Below are 17,765 nucleotides of genomic sequence, written 5' to 3'. Positions count from 1 at the left end.
CAATCTACATATCAGGGAGTAAGCCCTTCGATACTTACTACTGAATAAACAATTTCCAGTGTTCTTGTCCCTATAAATGAAAAATTCTCACACCTCTTAATAAAATAATTTATTATAAAAACTATATGAAACTCAAAACAAAAAGACTAAGATCTGCATGACAACAGAAATCAAAGATCAAGTTGTACAACCTCTTGTCCACCGATGAATACAAAATGGGGGTTTAATGTTACTGTTAAAAATTGTATGTGAAAATTCAGTGCTCAGCTGTTCATACTTGAAGTCTATATTTCAGCTGTCCAATATTTCCTGTGTTAGTTCATAGCAGCGAGAAGCAACTCTTGGAGTAGCTCAGTCTTTTCCTTTATGGGTTGGGGAAGTGGCTGCCCCAGAGTCAGAGAGAGAATATTCTGGAAATCTTCAATGTCACACTCGACAGAATCTCTTTCAACAAGATCACTGATCTGTAATTTGGGTCTGGCAGCCTTGATAATCAAATTTACTCGTTCACACACAGAGCTTCTTAAGTGCCCTATAAAAAAGAAAAGTAGGAAACACTTGACCATAAGGGTTGTACTTAACAGTGGGATAGGGACCTGTTACATTTTTACCTGATAAATGCATCTGCAGGCAAAACTGGAGTCTCCCCCTCCCTGTCAAATTCTATCCTAGTGTTGTGTTTGCAGGAAACACGTTGAAAAATGCTAATATTTGGCGATTTTAAGAACCCATAGACAGATGATACCTGCCATATATACTCTAATATAAGCCGAAGCACCTAATTTTACCACAAAAAAACTGGGAAAACTTATTGACTCGAGTTTAAGCTGGTTCACCGCACCACAAACCTCTTGGTGGGCCAGAGTGCGTACGTGTGCATGCACACACGAAAGATGGGGCTTCTCTCTCCGCCCTCCCCCCCGCCTACCTAGGGTGCTGCTGAGAGGCAGAGGCAGCACCAGAGGAAGAACAAGCAACCCAAAAGGGCTGCTCGTTCCGCTGCCACCGACGGACCCTCACTTGAGTATAAGCTGAGGGGGGCTTTTTCAGCATAAAAAATGTGCTGAAAAAGTTGGTTTATACTCAAGTATATATGGTAATAGATTTCCACCAGGCAATTCTATAAACTGAGGGTTTTTTTTTTTTTTTTTGTTAAACATACCACCCCTCTATGTGTACATGACTTAATGAGTGAGCAAGACTGCGAAGTGGCCCAAGTAGTTTGCTAGTTGACACTTCCATAACCTGATCAAGATATAGTGCTACTATGGAGACAAGCTAATGAGCTGTAAACAAGCTGCTCACCTAGGACTACTCGGCGGTAGCTCAGCAACAATAAAGTCAGTTGGTGAAGCATCTCATCCCACCTCTGCCATGTTGCTTCATTGTCCTGTGAACAGATAGGTTTTAAGTTACTTTGGTTTTTAGAACGATTCTATACATTAATAACAGTTCTGAATGCAAGAGGTAGATCCATGTCTCTTAAAGAGGTAAACCCAGTTTGGAACGAAACTGGACTAGTATTAAAGAATACATAAAAACGGGAGGGAATGATGAACACTAACTAGTTCTCGGGATAAATGATGGAAAGGAACTCTGCCGTACCTGGTATGTCAGCTGCAGAGAACAGTGTTTCAGAAAATGCAGTATCTTTTTCAAGGATAAGGGGCGCAGATCAGGGGCTTCTCTGCAGCTGTGGTAGAAAACTAGCTCTAACACTTTGCAGCGCAAGAGGTGGCATTCCATACTGCTTAGGAAGGCTTCCCTGTGAGGAGACAACAATGGAACGATAACTTGTCCCTGTTTTACACAATTTTCTATACCACCTGTTGCCCAATATGAGGTTCCCGTTTTTACTAATCTAAATAAAACCAAGGAAAAGCAAAATGAATCAACTGTCAAACAGTTGTACACCTGTCAAAAGCATATTGGAACAGAGGTATTATCACCGGCCTGTAGAACATTGGAAGGGGACATACTAAATTTATCTCCCATGGAAGTGCATGCCATAGCTCTGGAGCAGCACAGAGAAAGCCTGTGTGGGCCAACCTGACCACTAGATAAGATGGAACCTGAAATGGAATTTCCTTAGCTGCTTTAAAATTGCATAGGCTCAAATGGGAGCAGGCATTCCAAAGCTGTGTGATACAGATCATTTTGGGCTTCATATGTCAATGCCCTGAACTAGCTCGAGAAACATACTGCCAAGCAGCATAGCCGATTCAACCTGAGTAATGAGGCCTCACTGACCTGGTACCAATTTAACAGGCCAAGCCACACTTGGGGAAAATGGGGGTGGGGGGAGAGTTGAGTCCAGAACTGTTCCCAAAGCACAATCCCATCTGGAACAGGCCCCACTCTTTCAGAGTAGCAATGAAAAGTAAGCTAAACCCATTCTTACAATTTGTGTTGGCAGGCTATAAGTAACCATAGCAGGCAAGGATGAAGAGGGCATTTGTGGCATAGCATCTTCTCTGCCTTCTGAGGCTAACAAACTCATCCAAGAAAAATGGAAGTCCCGGGGCCCACAGTTTGCTATAGACACAGGAAACATGGTAGCTGAATGCACACTGAACCCTATCTGAATGTGTGTACTCCGTGGTCAGCAAGGCCTGCTATCCTGCTGAAGATGTTTACTGCATGAATAGTGGGTAATGAGAAGTGGGTAAATGCTGTAACTGAAGCTTGTCTGCTTCATTTCACCCTGCTGTACTGAGTACAAATAGATTAATGATTGATACAGAACTAATTTGTTCAAAGAAAACCTAACCATGCTCTGCAGCAGGCTTTCCCAAAATGGTGCAACCATGTTTTCGGACTACAAATTCCCACCACCCCAAGCCAGTATAGCCAAAGGTCTTTGATGGGTGTTGAAGTCTAGTTTGAAGTCTACTACATATGGAGGAAACCAGGTAGGGGAAGGATATTTCTATAAATACAGCTATGGAATTATTTTATAAGATGTTGCTTTAATTAGGCTGTTAATAGGTGATGATAAGCAATCAGCGGAGAGTGAATTCTCTGTGTTTTCTACACTAAAAGTAGAAAACCTAAAACAAGCTTACTTGGAAGTAACACCCATTTCATTTTAGTGATATCCAAGAAAACATAGCCATTTTTTTAAAAAAAATTTGCTACTTATAATTTGGCATTAACAACATTGGAATAACATTCACAAATTAAGACTGCAATCCTAAACTTCCTTGCTTGGGTGTAAGGCCACCTGAAGTCAATAGCCGACTGGGTGGGATGTCCTCGCTCACAGCTTCTCCCACCAGGTACACCTCTGGCAGTGGACGTACATTTCCTCTGATTCTGTCCTTTTTTGTTTTCTAAACTACACTTTGAGACTACTGAAGGCTTCATGTAGGTTTATGAAGTTAAGCATGGAATGGAAAAAAGTACATAGTGAAGTTCTTTCCCTGCTTACATTATACTAGAACTTGGCATCTAATAAAGAAATAATTGATTGGCAATGGGTTCATGCCAGCCAAAAGAAAAGTATACATTATATGAAAACTTAATTTCATACAGGCAGCCCTGTTTAGGGAAGCTTTTAATGTTTGATGCATTACTGTATTTTAATATTTTGTTGGAAGCCGCACAGAGTGGCTGGGGAAGCCCAGCCAGATGGGCGGGCTATAAATAATAAATTTATTATGATTATATGGAATTCACTGTCAAAAGATGTAGTAATGAATGTTAACCAAGATTTATGTTGAAATAATTAAGGTAACTTAGTGGAGCAGACAACTACCAGCAACTATCAGTCATAATGACTATATGGAGCTTCCACATTCAAGAAGCAGTATACTACCGTACCAACTGCAAGGGAGCAACAGTGGGAGAGGGTTAATGCCTTCAGGAAGGTTCTCAGAAGTATCTAGTTGGCTGCTGTTGGAAGAGGCATACTGGACTAGATGGGTCTTTGGTATGACCCTGCAGGCATACTTGGTGGCTGTGATGGGGAATGTCCTGCCCACAGGCTAATTAGGCCCACCAGGCCCCCACATCTTGTCTGCGATACTGCTTCACCCAAGCCAAATCCACTTGTCCATCATCTTGTATAAACCTTTTCAGGCCAGTGGGCATATTGGGAATCTTGCAGAAGTTCTGTGGATGCCAGTCACAAAATGCTGCCATATCTAAAGGAACTGAAAGGCAGACCACAAAATGCTGGTGGCATGTTCCCACTCGGCAACCCATCAACAGGAAAAAGGCACCCGTGTCTACCACTGCTGCATTTGCTGATAGAAAGCAGCTCATTGCCTCTCTGTTCAGAACAGATGGGAAGGCTGGGTGACACATATCAACGAAATACTTTTGCTGGCTCTCTAGATCTGCATAGGACCTTTAGTCCTCCCAAGATTAGGCACAGTCTCATCAAATATTTGCTCTTTGCCCAGAAACAGTTGAACATCCAGGTATATAATGAGTAGGTCTTCTGGGGGCATGAGGGCAGTTGGGCACAGGGAAGGACAGAAGGATTTTTTACACCCACACCCACACACCCCTTACCTGTGGCACCGCTTGGGAATATTCAGCCATGAATAAAACACATTATCTACAATTTTACTGGTGCTGCAGTTTGGAGACTTGTCCACTTCTATTGCTATAGAAAGCATCCTCTGCAGGAATGCCACCTCCCTAAGTCAGAGAAACAGGAAACAATAGTGTTAATCACCTCAACACTACCCCACTGTAGTGTATCAAACGTCTTGCTCCCAAACCAACAGAGAACCATCAGAACATAGCTACCATATCAGGGAAGATGAAAATTCTGATGTACAGCCTCACATGAGATAGAGCTGAAACATTCAGAACTTGTTGATGATACTTAATGGGCATTTGAGTAGCAAGCTAATGAACTCGAGGCCTGTTTCAAGCCATTTTCTCAATGGTGCAGCTTCTTTCCAAATTGCTTCTGTTCTGCTGATAATCCACACAGCCATAGAAATGCTTGAATCTGCTTCCTATGGGGGTTGGTTAAGTCACATGATGTGTCGCAACATTACTGGCCTCCATGAAGTATGTTCCCACAACTGCATGGAGTCCCAGCGAAATGAAAAATTCCACAGCAGGTGTAGGGAACCCTTGGCCCTCCAGCAGTTGCTGAACTAGAACTCCCCAGACATCATGACCAATGGCCCAGAATGGTAGAAGTTGTAGTTTAACTACAGCTGGAGGGCCAAAGGTTATGCACATCTTTTCTACAGTGTAAACATTAGTAATGGTAGAGAGGTCCAGTCCAAGAGCGGACTTGTATCTTTTTTCTGCTGAATGAATTAACTTTATTATGGTCACAGACCAGGATAAAAAAACATATAAATAAAATAGCGGTTAGGATTTTTTTTAACAGATAATTGTTAGAGCAAATAAGGACAAAGAAACAAGCATAGGATAAAACATCTGAATAAAATACAAGATTAAACACGGATAATGGATGGATAAAAACTGATAATTAAAACAGATAAGAACTAAAAACAAACAAAAACACGCAGTTAAAACAACTGTAAGAGCATAAGAACTAAAAGACTCGCAGTTAAAACAACTATAAGAGGCTGCAGAGTAGAAGCCTCTGAAATAGAGGACACTCACAACATTAGAAACTGATGTGCAAATATGGTTAACTTAAGATTTAAAAAATGAGAAACTGCTGATATCTACTGAAGACAGGAAGTGGCTCATCAGGCTCAGATCCCAGGCTTACTGAGATAGACAGACACCCGCCACTATCAGTGCATCATCATCATCATCATCATCATTGAAACCAAATGAACTCAACCTACAAGAAAATCTGTCCTTCCCTAGTTCACCAGGGCCAAGGATGGGGTACTTGTGGGCCTCCAAATATTGTTGAACTACATTTCCCATCCTCCTTGGTCACTGGCCAATTGGAGTTGGGAGTCCAACAACATGGAAAGCCACAGGTTCCCTGTTTCTGGGGTAGGTCATCCTAAATTGGGAAAGAAATCTAGATAACAACCTGAATAGGTAGGATTTTTGCATTAAAGTATCTCTAGGAGGAAACCCCTCTCTACAATGTAAAGTGCAAAAGAGACAAAAATGTACATTCCCCTACTTACGTTTGGGACTGAAATTGTGGAATGACGTCATCAGTTTGTGCAGTCTGGTTTAAGTGCAATTCTGGTACAGAGCTGCTGCTCATGGCTCTGGAGGTTTCTAGTGAAGGAATGGTTTTCTGCACGTGTCTTCTGTACTGCGTAACCTGTATACCCATAACTGCAGCTACTAGCCATTCAATCACTTCCCTGCAACAGAAACAAGAGTATTAGTGAAGGGTGTGCTTGTGTGTCCTCTTGCCATGACCTCAGGTGCTTGTCTGTGGCAAGTGGTCTTGCATGTCACCCACATATATTTATGGGCTTTAGCCTAGTGAGGAGTCACTAGTATTTGTAGTGCTTTAGGTTGAGTCTCACACGTGCAGGCTCTTAAAATCAGCAGTGGCCAAAGGGCACATGTAGCAGAGAACATGTGACAAGTGAAATTTCTCAAGCCCTAGTTGCTTGGCACACAGGAAGCCTCTCTAGATTAAAGTGATAATTACTTGACATTGTCGAAGCAATGGTCACAGGAAAGCACTGCTTTGGCAATGGATTTGTGCAGAGCGCCTGTTCTGGCCATCCTCTGGAAGTCATCCTCCAAGGTCTGGATCACATACTGCAAGAAGAGGAGTCGCCCAGGAAACTTTCCTTCCTAAGGGTACCAGAAAAAATTAAACACGGAATTATTTATAATAAGCCCTTGCTCCTCTGTATGATGAACTTACAAACCTAAAAACCTGGGCTGAAACTGCCAGGCATGTGCTATTATGCAAATTATAGGCAATGTTTACACATGAATAAGACAAGAAACGTAGTCATAACCCCACCCTATGAGAGTCTCGTGACTGGATTGGCCATGCAGCACTCCAGCCAAGTGTGCATGGTAGCTGGGGAAGTTCATTCCTCTCCAGGCTTCACCCTGTAGATCTCTTCTGTTAGTATCTGCTGTGACCTATATAAACTCTGAGGCCCACCCATTTCAAGCAACCATCACCAGCATACAGGTAAGATGTTTTCATTTTAAAGGAGAAAAACAAAAGTGGAGATTTTCAGTATGTTGATTTCTGTCATTTCATGGGATTTTGGAATACAAACAGTCCTGATTGTAGCTAGGCCAAAATGGATATATCCATGAGGGTCAGCTTACACATGATGCTGGTCCTGTGTTTGAACAAGCGTGCTTAAAACTTGGCTGCTTTTGGGGAAAAGCCAGCTGTGGGGCCCCAGTCTCAAAACACCTACTTGATCAAGATTTATGGGTCCATGTTGGTTTTCTAAAATCGCCCTCTTATCTAGAGGCCTCATAGCTGCTTTCTCTCCAAAAGAAAGCCACAAGATTAATCACACTTGTTTAAATATCAGAGTAACTGTTTGAATATGTGACTAACGTCATGTGGGGTTTGGCCCTGAAAGATGTAGATACAGCTAGATGTTGGCAAGACTGAGGCACAAAGGAATTTGAAGCACTTGCCCCAAAGATATAAAGCAGATCTACGTGTGAGTGGAGACAAAAATAATAGCATTAATGGCTCTTGCTCAGGAAAGGGGAATCTGCGGCCTTCCAAACGTTGCTGGAATTCAACTCCTATCATCTCTGACCATTGGCCATGCCAGGAATGGCAGATGGAGTTGGGAGTCCCACAACATCTGGAGGGCCACAGGTTCCCTGGCCCTGCTCTAAAAATAAAGCGCCTCATTCAGTAACAAGCATGTAGAGGAGTGGTCCATGCCAGTTTTGTGTAAGCACTCGGGATGTAGCCAAAACAACAACAACAGTTCAGTAGTGATAAATCAGACATGGCATTGACCACGGAATGCCAGGTTTTGGGAACAGTCAGAACAGCAACAAACAAACAAACAAACAAACAAACAAACAAACCCAGCCTGGCAGGAAGAGCATATAATTAACAGTAGTTGCATAGCCTGTGGGCTGTGAAGAATGCACAAGTTTCCTCCCTCCTCCCTATGTGCCCCCCCCCCCCCAGTTAGCTCTGGGGGTGGTTAGAAGAACCTAGCACAGAATGCAGGGGCAGAGAATCAAATCATTCTGCCTCTTTTGGCTGAAATGCATTGGGCATTTACTTTTTTTTAAAAGTGCATTACAATTTCTTCGGCCACTTGAGGTTGGTTCTCTTTCCTGTCTTTCCGAAATCAAAGAGACCACAAAATGTCCTTTGGCAAGCCTTGATTTATTGACAGTGACTAAGATGTTCAGCCAGGTAACTTTCCTTCCTCTTTTTCTGCAGCAAATGCAAAGCAGTCCCTGCCAATCAGGCTTACTTCAAGACCAGTTTGTTAGTACAGGGTCTGGCATGGGAACCCTTCTCTTAGTTGCAAAGCAAAGGCTGGCAGAATGATAGTTTCTTAAAAACAACCCATCCCACACAGTGAGATGTAATCAACATACCTGCTCTTCTATTACCACTCGCAGTAGCAGCCAGTCCCATACCACAGTGTCAGCCCTTGCTGGATGAAGTCTAAAATTAAGAAGTAGGCCTGTTATACCATCAAATCTTTATCACAAACATTCTTCGCAATAGCAAATCAAAGACACATTTCAAAGCATCCAGTCTATTGGTTCCTTGGTGGTATTTTGTGAAGAGTGGCAATTGTTAATATGACCAACTGATGATAGGACTCATTAGTTGTATCCTGCCCTGGAAGTGTCATAAACACCTGCAGGATATTGCTTGGACCATTACTAGTGATGGCTCCTGTTATTAAAGCTCATGCTATGGTCCAACTGTTTAAGTCACTAACGTTTACAAATACTGTAGAAGAGGGCATTTAGGCTTTTTGAAATAACATTTAAAAAGTATCAGATCTTCCTTTGCAGCAGTACCCTGCTCTTTTGTGAACCTTCTGGTTATTTGTTTATTTTAAAAGGTGCAAACAGAGACACTGTATTTCACTAGAGCAAGGCGACCACTCTCCCAGTTGTGCACATTCTTGATATTGTACTTACTGCCTTTGAATGGGGACTTGTAGCAATTATTTAACCAATGATAAAATGCAGTTGGGGTGCATGTTCTGACTGTATGAATAAGCTGCTATTACATACAGTTGTTCCATTGTAATATAAATTTGATCACTTAATCACTTAATAAAATAGCTTTTCCATGGCAGCTGCCTATGATCTTATTATGAATTTTATTGATGTTGTTTTATTTTGTTTAGTCTCTACATTGCTCATTTTTTATTTAAATATTGATATATCTTCTGCCCTGGGACCACCTTTCAGTGAAGGGTGCATGATCAACGTTCATAATTAATAAAGAGTAGGCCTCACAGAAATGAAAAGCTCAAATCATTAAAAGAGTATGTTCTGCAAGTGCAGCTATTTATCTGTTTCCTTAAGCAATCACTTACACACAAAACTATGGCAGAATTTACAACACAACCACAAAGCTTAGAAAGAAAGGATCATGGTCCTTTGCAAGGCAACACAAAATAAAAGAATAGTAATTCACGGGATACATACGACTGGATTTTCATCAACAACATATAAGCATCTTTCTGTGTCTCTTGTTGCACATCTTGTTGATCTGAGCTCAGGAGAATCTGCCTGATCACACACGATGTGATCTCCTTTGGCGGGTAGTGCTGGGAGGTTACATAATCCATAAGGAAGTCCAAGGTTCCCTGGAAGAATTTCTCCTCGATAGTGCTGAACACCATGCTTAGTTTCCGGGATGGGATAGGCTGCTTCTTCTGTGGATACAGTGAAACATAAACATTGCATAACGTTCCTCAGTACAAGTGAAGTGGGATTGAAAAAAATACTGCAGGAAGTTTTCTATTGCTATTTTCTTCTACAGAAAATTTTCCAGAATGCCCCATTTCATAAAATTGGTAACTTAACATATGAATGCAATAAAAGGCAAACTGGGCAGCTGAAATGGATACAATACTAGTCCAATCATAGATCAAATTTATAATTAACTTTTCTCAGGTGACTATTTAGGAAGCACATGCATGTATTTGCACAGGACTTGAGGCATCTTAAAATTTAGTATGTTAAAAGGCAGTGAAAACTGCTTACAATTTAAATAATATTTGGGAAAGTATGATATCGAGTAGTTACAAATTAAAATACAAGTAAATATTCCAATAAAAATAATTTCTGAATGAAGATTTGAATTTGTTTGAACATAAACACATAACAAGTTTTTCCCCCTAATAAGGTATTTCTGTTCAACTGTCTTTGCCAACTGAGAGGGAGAATCCTTCTCAGATATTTAAACATGTAAAATAAAAATGGCCTCCTTCTTTTACAGCAAATATCTACTTAAGTAGTAAGCCCCATTGAGTTCAGTGCAGCTTATTCCTGAGTAGGCATGCATAGGATTGCACTTTTAGAGAGTCCTTCTCTTTCACACATGCTTATTTGTGAAGCTGTCAAATCTGTGCAGTGCTGTGAGACCCACAATCAAGTTAAACATACTAGAGCCTTGGTTGATGTTGGACATTTCAGCCTGCATGACCTCATTCCTGCTCTTTCTTGTACAGCCTGGTTCTTTCCATCTCTTTTTATTCAGACTACGGAAGCACTGGTCTCTTCCGTCAATTACCTGTTCAGCATCTTTTTCCTGCACCACATTTTGGAAAAAGGGGTGATGTACAGGAACTCCCTGGAAGTACTGCAATGTTTTCAACCAGACCTTGATGTCGATCTGCTTCGCTGGTGCCCAAACATCTGATTTTACTGCATTTGGTGCTGGGTTATTTGCCTCTAGAAAATGCTGATTAGCTTCTGCTAGAGATGGAGATGTGCTCATTGGAGAACAGGAGGGGATGGGGCTTGGGGAATGTCTCTGATGTAGTGGGGAATGCTGGGGGCTGGGCTCTTCCACAGATGGACCAGCACCAGGAACCTCATCCACACAGTCCAAGGGTGCTTGACATTCACTGCTGCTGGGGGTTGAAGAGAAGGAGAAAACATCAGACCCCACCTGGGGGCTTCCTAAGGAGCCCAGATCACTGTTGTAAGTGGTGTGGCTGCTGTTTTCAGAGTCCCCACCGTAGCTGGGGATGATGGGGCAGCTGCTACACTGAAATAAGGGCTGCTTCTTTATAGCATCTTCTTGGGGGGAAGGCAGCTCACAGTCTCTGTCCCACATGCTGATTGGCACATCAACTTTGTTCTCAGTGCTTTTAGTGGTGAGGATTTTCGGACAGCACACCGAGTGCATGCTGACTGGAGTAGAGTGCTTCAGGTCCTGAATGGCACTGTAACTATCATGAAGAGGGCTGATCATGTCATCCTCAGTCCCCGTCAGATCGATTACAGTGATGTCATCCCCAGTGAGATCAATGATCTCCTATAAGGAGAGAAGGGGTGGGGGTGAGAGAAAGAAAAAGATTTACATCACTGCATGACACAGCTTTGACTAAAATTATAAATCCTAAATGGTTTGGGGGCACACCCTGGAAATTGTAGAATCCCCCCCGACCAATCAATAGCATTTATCCTATGCCAATATTAGATGATGGGGTAAATGGAGAAAATGATCCATGATAAAGCCTGAATATATATTTGTGGAACTGCAGCAAGATCTTCTGGTTTTGGATGGACTTTGCTGACTTAGATTATTAGTTGGTAGTGCACGACTCTCTCCCCCACCCCACAGACATGGGTCTCAGCTGTTAGTATTTATTTATTGTATTGGTTTCCCAAGGACCATGTACCTCAACTAACCCATGGCAAGAAGCTTAATCACATAGTTGCATAATTCATCCCATGACAGAAACAGCAGCAGTTAGCTCTTTGCAACCCTTCTCGGTCTGTTCTGGCCACCTTTTTCCAGTACTAAATCATACAAAGCTCATGCCTCAAATGCATGGGTTTTGTATTTTGATAGTATTAAAGTAAAAAAACCTCAGAGGGAATTTACATAGGCGAAAAAGAATGCCAGTGGTGTGTAACCTCTTGCTTATCATGCTTCTGTCCTGTAAAGGAATCAAACCTGTGACCTTGGCGTTATCAGCACCATGCTCTAGCCAACTGAACTACCCACAGGTGCTCAAAGCAAAACTTTTTCTCTAATTAATGCATCTAGACACCCATACATTTCCTTATCATGTGGCAAAATCAAATGTTCATATAAACGTGACAAACGGGAGTAAAGGGAGCCTTGTGCACTGGGATAGAGAGATGTACTGCTGTCCTGTTTGCCTAATGCTACCACTCTGGATTATGACTACTGTTGGTGATCACTTCAAAACTTAGTCAGCCTGATGATGCGAGAGTTATTACTCTGAATGGTGATGCACTCAATTGCTGGCTGAAGCTGTCCCAGGTGGGACACATTAAGCCAACAAGGACAGGGTAGTACATCCCCACTTGAATCTGTTATGAGAAGTCAGGATAGCAGGCCCCAGGAGTGGGGGTGGAAAGACAGTGGAGATTATGCATGCAATCCTCTGTGGCACAAGAAATATAAAGTAATAGCAACACAGAGAGGCAAAGGATATGAATTCTTGCAAGAAGGCTCTGAAACAGGTTTTTAGCAAGCATACCATACCTGTTCTTTTTAGCTCTGCTATATCGATTGTTTGAGTTTACTTATATGCTACTTTTCCACAAACATTCAAACATTCAAAACATTAAAATGCAAATATACAAAATACAGAGCACGTCATTAAATTCAAAAATGACAAAAATCAATAATCTAACAAACACAGAATAAATTCAATATTACTAAAAAAAACCTCCAGACCCAGTCTAGGTTTCAGTACATAAATACAAAACAAGAGTTAACTGACAATAAAGTTGTGGTCTTCCTGCATTCCAAGGAGCCTTACTCAAATGTAGTTCAGAGGGGAGACGTCCTCTCACCAGCCTAGATGCCATACAGATGGCTCCCATATCCTTGCTTGAGAGAAGGCTGGAAGCAGCAAAGGGCAAATGCTGGGGAGAGGATTGATGGCTAGTCTCTCCCAACCCTACCTGTAGATGACAAGGACTGAACCTGGCATCTTTCGCATGCTATGTGTGCACCCTACCACTGAGAAACAGTCCTTCCTCTACGTTCCCGTTCAAGATATAGCAAGTAGATTTTATATATTGAAAGCCTATTTGGAGCATTCTTTGACAAACATTCCAGAGGGGACGCAGAGAGGAGAAAAATAATCCCAGGTGAGGCACCTCAAAAGTAAATTATGCTTAACACACACACACACACAAACCCTGTACCAGACAAATCAGTAAAATGACTTATTGTATGAAATTTATGATTCAGGAAGTGACAATGTGACTCTCATATTGGATCCCTAAATATGGCACTGAGGTTGAACGTTTAAAATTATGGCAGAAGTGAATAAGATATCGCTGCTTAGCATGAGCAAGAAACATCACTTGGAGATGAAACAGTTCTGAATAAAGGGCCCTAGCTCAAATGACCTTCCTACAAACAAGTTTTGAAACCTAAAAGGAAGTGCCTAACTGCCATTCCTTTTACCATTTCAATTCTCCCTGCTGGAACCTCTGGATATTTGAAAGTAGCATCAGAATTAAATGGCCAACAGAATTCCAGTTTGGCTGGAGGCCTCCCTGCTTGCATAAAAACATGGGGTTGTAACCAATTCTGGTCCTGCTCAGAGAAGACCCATTGAAATTAATAAACCAAACTTATGTCCATTAGCTTCAATGCATCTACTTTTAAGGAGGACTAGCACTGTTTACAACCCATACTCCTCAAGTCAGCTCAGAAGTATTCAACATTTCTTTAAAAGTTACAAACAAGACGGCTAAAAGCTGCTCCTGCACCCTTGCAAGATACTGTATTTTTCTGTGTATAAGACTAGGCTTTTTTACCAAAAAATTGGGTTTAAAATTGGGGCTCATCTTATACATGGGTAGTGCCAAGGGGTGTTTTCTTAATTTGGAGTCCCCCCAAATAGGGAGCGTCTTATACAGTACATGGAAAAATATGGCACTTACCAGGCGGAAACAACAAGGATTCAGGAGAGACTACTTACGGGGCAAGAGGGCCTCACTTTTCTTTGATCAACTCCTTTATTATTTATTTGACAATATTTATAACCTGCATTAGAGTCCCTCACAGGGTGCAATTTCCTTACCTGGGTTGTCACTGATACCTCTCAAAGCTTCTAGTAGCTTTTTGTAGGGGACACAAGAGGAAACATGTGGCAGAGGGAGATGTTCCAACTGCCGCTCACTCTTCTGCTTAACCACAACATGCTTGAGAGGAAATAACCTCTCTTTCCTTTTATAACCAACAAACTGCAAATTTGTGCAAATCTTATTATCTTTAGCAAGATTCAAACAGTCACAACACACAGCATTTTACACAGGCCTATTTATTTCCCTTTTTGCCATTACCCACTGCCACCCCCCCCTAGTGAACGTTTCAGGCCTTGGCCTACTAGGAGGAAGTGAAGCCCTGCACCAGTGACCAGACCGCAAGGAACCAATGTGGTCTGAGTGCAATTCTTTTGTTATTTCTGAGTCTGAGATACAGAGCGACTCATTCCTGCTCTGATTTCGAAGTTCCCTCAACTCAACAACTTGCCCTTATTCATTTTCCCCATTTTCTAACTGCACCAAAATTAGGGGCATAAAGCAATTCTCAAAGTAGCTCTGGCCTCGATATGCACCGTGTGTTCCAAGGAAAAGGCTGATGCAACTTTCACTGACTACTTTAAAAACAAATAAAAGTAGCATAATGTGAAGCACAGGCTCTCAGGAACTGGGCTGAGACCACCTCCTGCCAGAGTTCATGAATACCATAAATAAGCCTTTATTTGTAAACTACACACTACCAGTCACTACCAGCCCCTGTCACTTGAAAATTACTGAGCTAGACATAAAAGCTCCTACAGGCCATTATCCAGAGTCCATAATCCTTAAAAAAAAAATCAACTGCCAGCTAATCATGGCAGCTACGTTCAATTTCCACTGCTAGAGGCAATATGCTTCCAAATACCTGTTGCTGGGAATAACAACATGAGAGAGAGCAACTGCGGTCACATCTTGAGTTTGTGTAGAATCAGCAAATGCAGCAATGAAAGGCAGCACAGTGGGAAAGAAGTAACAGTTGTCTAGTGTAGAAGACAAGGAGTCACAGCAGAAAGCAGACAACTATAGTAGCCTGAATTGTGCCCTCCATTGTGGGATGCAGTTATAAGGAATGGACACAAAATAGTCCTGACCTGCAACCGGTGTGAGGTGAACTCAAACAACTCACGTTTTACATACCGGAGATCCTCAATTTGAATCCAGGATTGGGGGGGGGGGGGATGTTGTCCACGGTCAGGCACACAGGGCCAATCCACAGAAGCACTGCAGGGACCAACCAGTCCTTTTGCTCCACCTTATTTCCCAACCAACGCTTGTGACCAATCCACACCTTCCATCTCACCAGATAGGCTGGCCCTGCCAGCTGGCATCCTAGCAGGACTCAGTGCACATGCCTGAACAATTATCTTGCACATCTTGGCAGCAGCACCCATCTCATTGGCATACCCTAAGAATAATGCTCCTTCACAGTTCCGGGGATTTAGCGAACAGGGCAGGAGGATGTGGATGTGGAGACTTCCGGGTTAGCGCCACCGGCAATGGCGGATTTCCTCTGATCGGGAGGAATCCGCTCCGTGAAAATCAGGGTCTGACTGCCACGGCGAGGCGGAGACCCACTAAAAACCACAGGCGGGAGAAGCCTGTGGACCTGGGATTCGGCTGGCACCTTTTGCGCCTCCCCTACTCGCGGGGAAACCCGGTTTCGGGGATCCGGAGCGAAGTGGGGTGAGCGGCGTGGTGCTTCGAATTGACTGCTCTTTTTACGGAGTGAAGCCGCATTGCTGTTGCCGGAGAGCACTGACTTTTTCCTTTGGACAATTGGACTCTAAACAAGTACCCGTGAGTAGAACGGAAAATTGGATTATAAAACTTCGTAATTTGGCAACGGAGCGGGAAGGTCTAAACAGGAAGCCCGCCTTCCGCTTTTGTAAATAGTTTGAAGCAAAGACATCGCAAGCTAAAGTCTGGAAAGTTATTTGTAAAGGACTAAATTTCCATCGGTCAAAACTAATAAACCCCCCTTGGAAGCAGGAGAAGAGGGGGGGAATTCTAAATTGTATAAGCCTGCAGGAGAGAGAGTAAAGAAAGATAAATTTCTACTGTCTTGAACCTGGGAACGGGCTGTCAAAAGACAGACGTATTGGGAAAGTTCCTTGACCGTGAACAAAATGTGCGCTGACAGAGTTAGGTAAGAGAAACATATTGACTCCAATGTTTCCCTTTGCACTTAAAAGGAACAAAATAGCTGAAAAAGGAAGGTAATTTTGTTGCTGGATCTGCTTCTAAAAGGACGGATACAATTAGAAATTGAATCCCCTAGAGGGAGCTTTTGAAATTGCTGTTGGAGTGGACCTGGAAAACTCGCCAGCTCTAGAGATTAAGGACCGTGAGAAATAGACTTTGACCTTGGACAAGAATGTTGACACAGGAAGCCTTAGTGTCTGCTTTGTGCAGGACAAGTGCTTTGTTGGAGCAGCTTCACGCAAAGATGGATTTGATGACTATTGCAACTGACAACTTTGGACAAGCAGTGAATACTTATACGGAAACCCTTCAGGAATTGACCCAGGATTGACAGGGCAAGTTGTGGAGAACTCAAAGAAGGAGGTTGTCGTTGAAGTTCAAGTAATATATGTTGAGAGAGCTGTGGCCTTGCAGGATTATAAGCTGTTGTCTCTGATGCCTGAGCCTGGAGTGAGTAATATCTGGAGAGACGGAGTCCCAGCTGGATTGGAGATGGGAAGTGGGCTCGATCCCCCTATGCAGGGATGTCCAGACTTATGGGATTTGGTCCTGGGCCAGGGAGAGACTGGAGCTGTGGGAACCTTTAACTTTGGAGGGACATTGAAGCATGCTGTGAAACTTCCTTTGGATTTTAATGCTGACCATGGAGAATGGGCCGATCTGCTGAGAAGGGCTAAAGACATTGTTAAGTTGGAGCTTCCCAGAGATCTACTCCCCAGTGCCAAAGGAAAGAAAGTGGGAATAAGATCAACAGATGACAAAGTAAAGGGCAGGTACAAATCTGAAGAAGATCTGCAGAAGGGACATGGAAAAGAGTTAAGAGCCTCGGATAGAAGATCACCAGGTTGATGAACTAGAGGGAATTGACAGAAAGGACTGACAGAACCCGAGACCAGGAAGAAGAGACGGTGGATGAAGATTGGAAGAAAGTTTAAAAAATTCATTTAAAGAAACATTGTAAAGTTAATGAGTCTTAAGAAAATGTTGAAATGAAACTATTTGGCTTTAGTAGAAATGCTATAAGGAGATAAGTTTAAATAAGTTTTAAGTTTTTAGGGTCTTTTAAGTGTAAATTTTAAGGGTAAACTGTATTAAGATAAATTATAGAACAAAATTTGAGAAAGAGGGAAAGGATTTGCTGAAACAGCTAATTGAATTAGAATACAAAAAAGGGAGGTGTGAGGAAGTCGAGGAAATAAGTAAATGAAAGATAAAGATATGTAAATATCGGATCTGTTCTTTTTTCTTTTTAAAATGTTTTTGTTTTTAAATGTTTTTGTTTTTTCTCTTTTTACTGATCTGTATTGTTCTTTTAATGTATTTTTTTTCTTTTTGAAGTATTGTAATTTTTTTATTGTTTGCTTTTTCTTTTCTTTTCTGTAATTGTTAAACTTTAATAAATATCATTTTTTTTA

At 42.1% G+C, this 17,765-nt stretch overlaps 1 protein-coding gene across 4 annotated transcripts in view; it reads right to left on the bottom strand.

Moving 5' to 3' along the window:
• Positions 1 to 94: 94 nt before the first annotated feature.
• SIMC1 (SUMO interacting motifs containing 1) overlaps positions 95 to 17,765 on the bottom strand; it is a 23,955-nt gene continuing 6,284 nt past the window's right edge. For 3 of the 4 annotated variants that reach the window (XM_077924639.1, XM_028718400.2, XM_028718402.2), the window contains exons 2-10: positions 10,637 to 11,386; positions 9,547 to 9,776; positions 8,473 to 8,542; positions 6,569 to 6,717; positions 6,087 to 6,272; positions 4,519 to 4,647; positions 1,606 to 1,765; positions 1,306 to 1,390; positions 95 to 532 (exon numbers count right to left, since the gene is read on the bottom strand). In XM_077924639.1, the coding sequence (XP_077780765.1) occupies positions 315 to 532; positions 1,306 to 1,390; positions 1,606 to 1,765; positions 4,519 to 4,647; positions 6,087 to 6,272; positions 6,569 to 6,717; positions 8,473 to 8,542; positions 9,547 to 9,776; positions 10,637 to 11,323 (1,914 nt within the window). In that variant the 5' untranslated portion in view covers positions 11,324 to 11,386 and the 3' untranslated portion in view covers positions 95 to 314. Of the gene's footprint in view, positions 533 to 1,305; positions 1,391 to 1,605; positions 1,766 to 4,518; positions 4,648 to 6,086; positions 6,273 to 6,568; positions 6,718 to 8,472; positions 8,543 to 9,546; positions 9,777 to 10,636; positions 11,387 to 15,013; positions 15,034 to 17,765 lie in introns of those variants that run through there. The other variant, XM_028718405.2, reaches the window with a different exon arrangement.

The sequence above is a fragment of the Podarcis muralis genome, chromosome 2 (genome assembly GCF_964188315.1).
Source record: "Podarcis muralis chromosome 2, rPodMur119.hap1.1, whole genome shotgun sequence".
NCBI classification, from domain to species: Eukaryota; Metazoa; Chordata; class Lepidosauria; order Squamata; family Lacertidae; genus Podarcis; species Podarcis muralis.
Note: the sequence above shows the minus strand (reverse complement) of the source record. Positions and strands in the feature narration are given on the sequence as shown.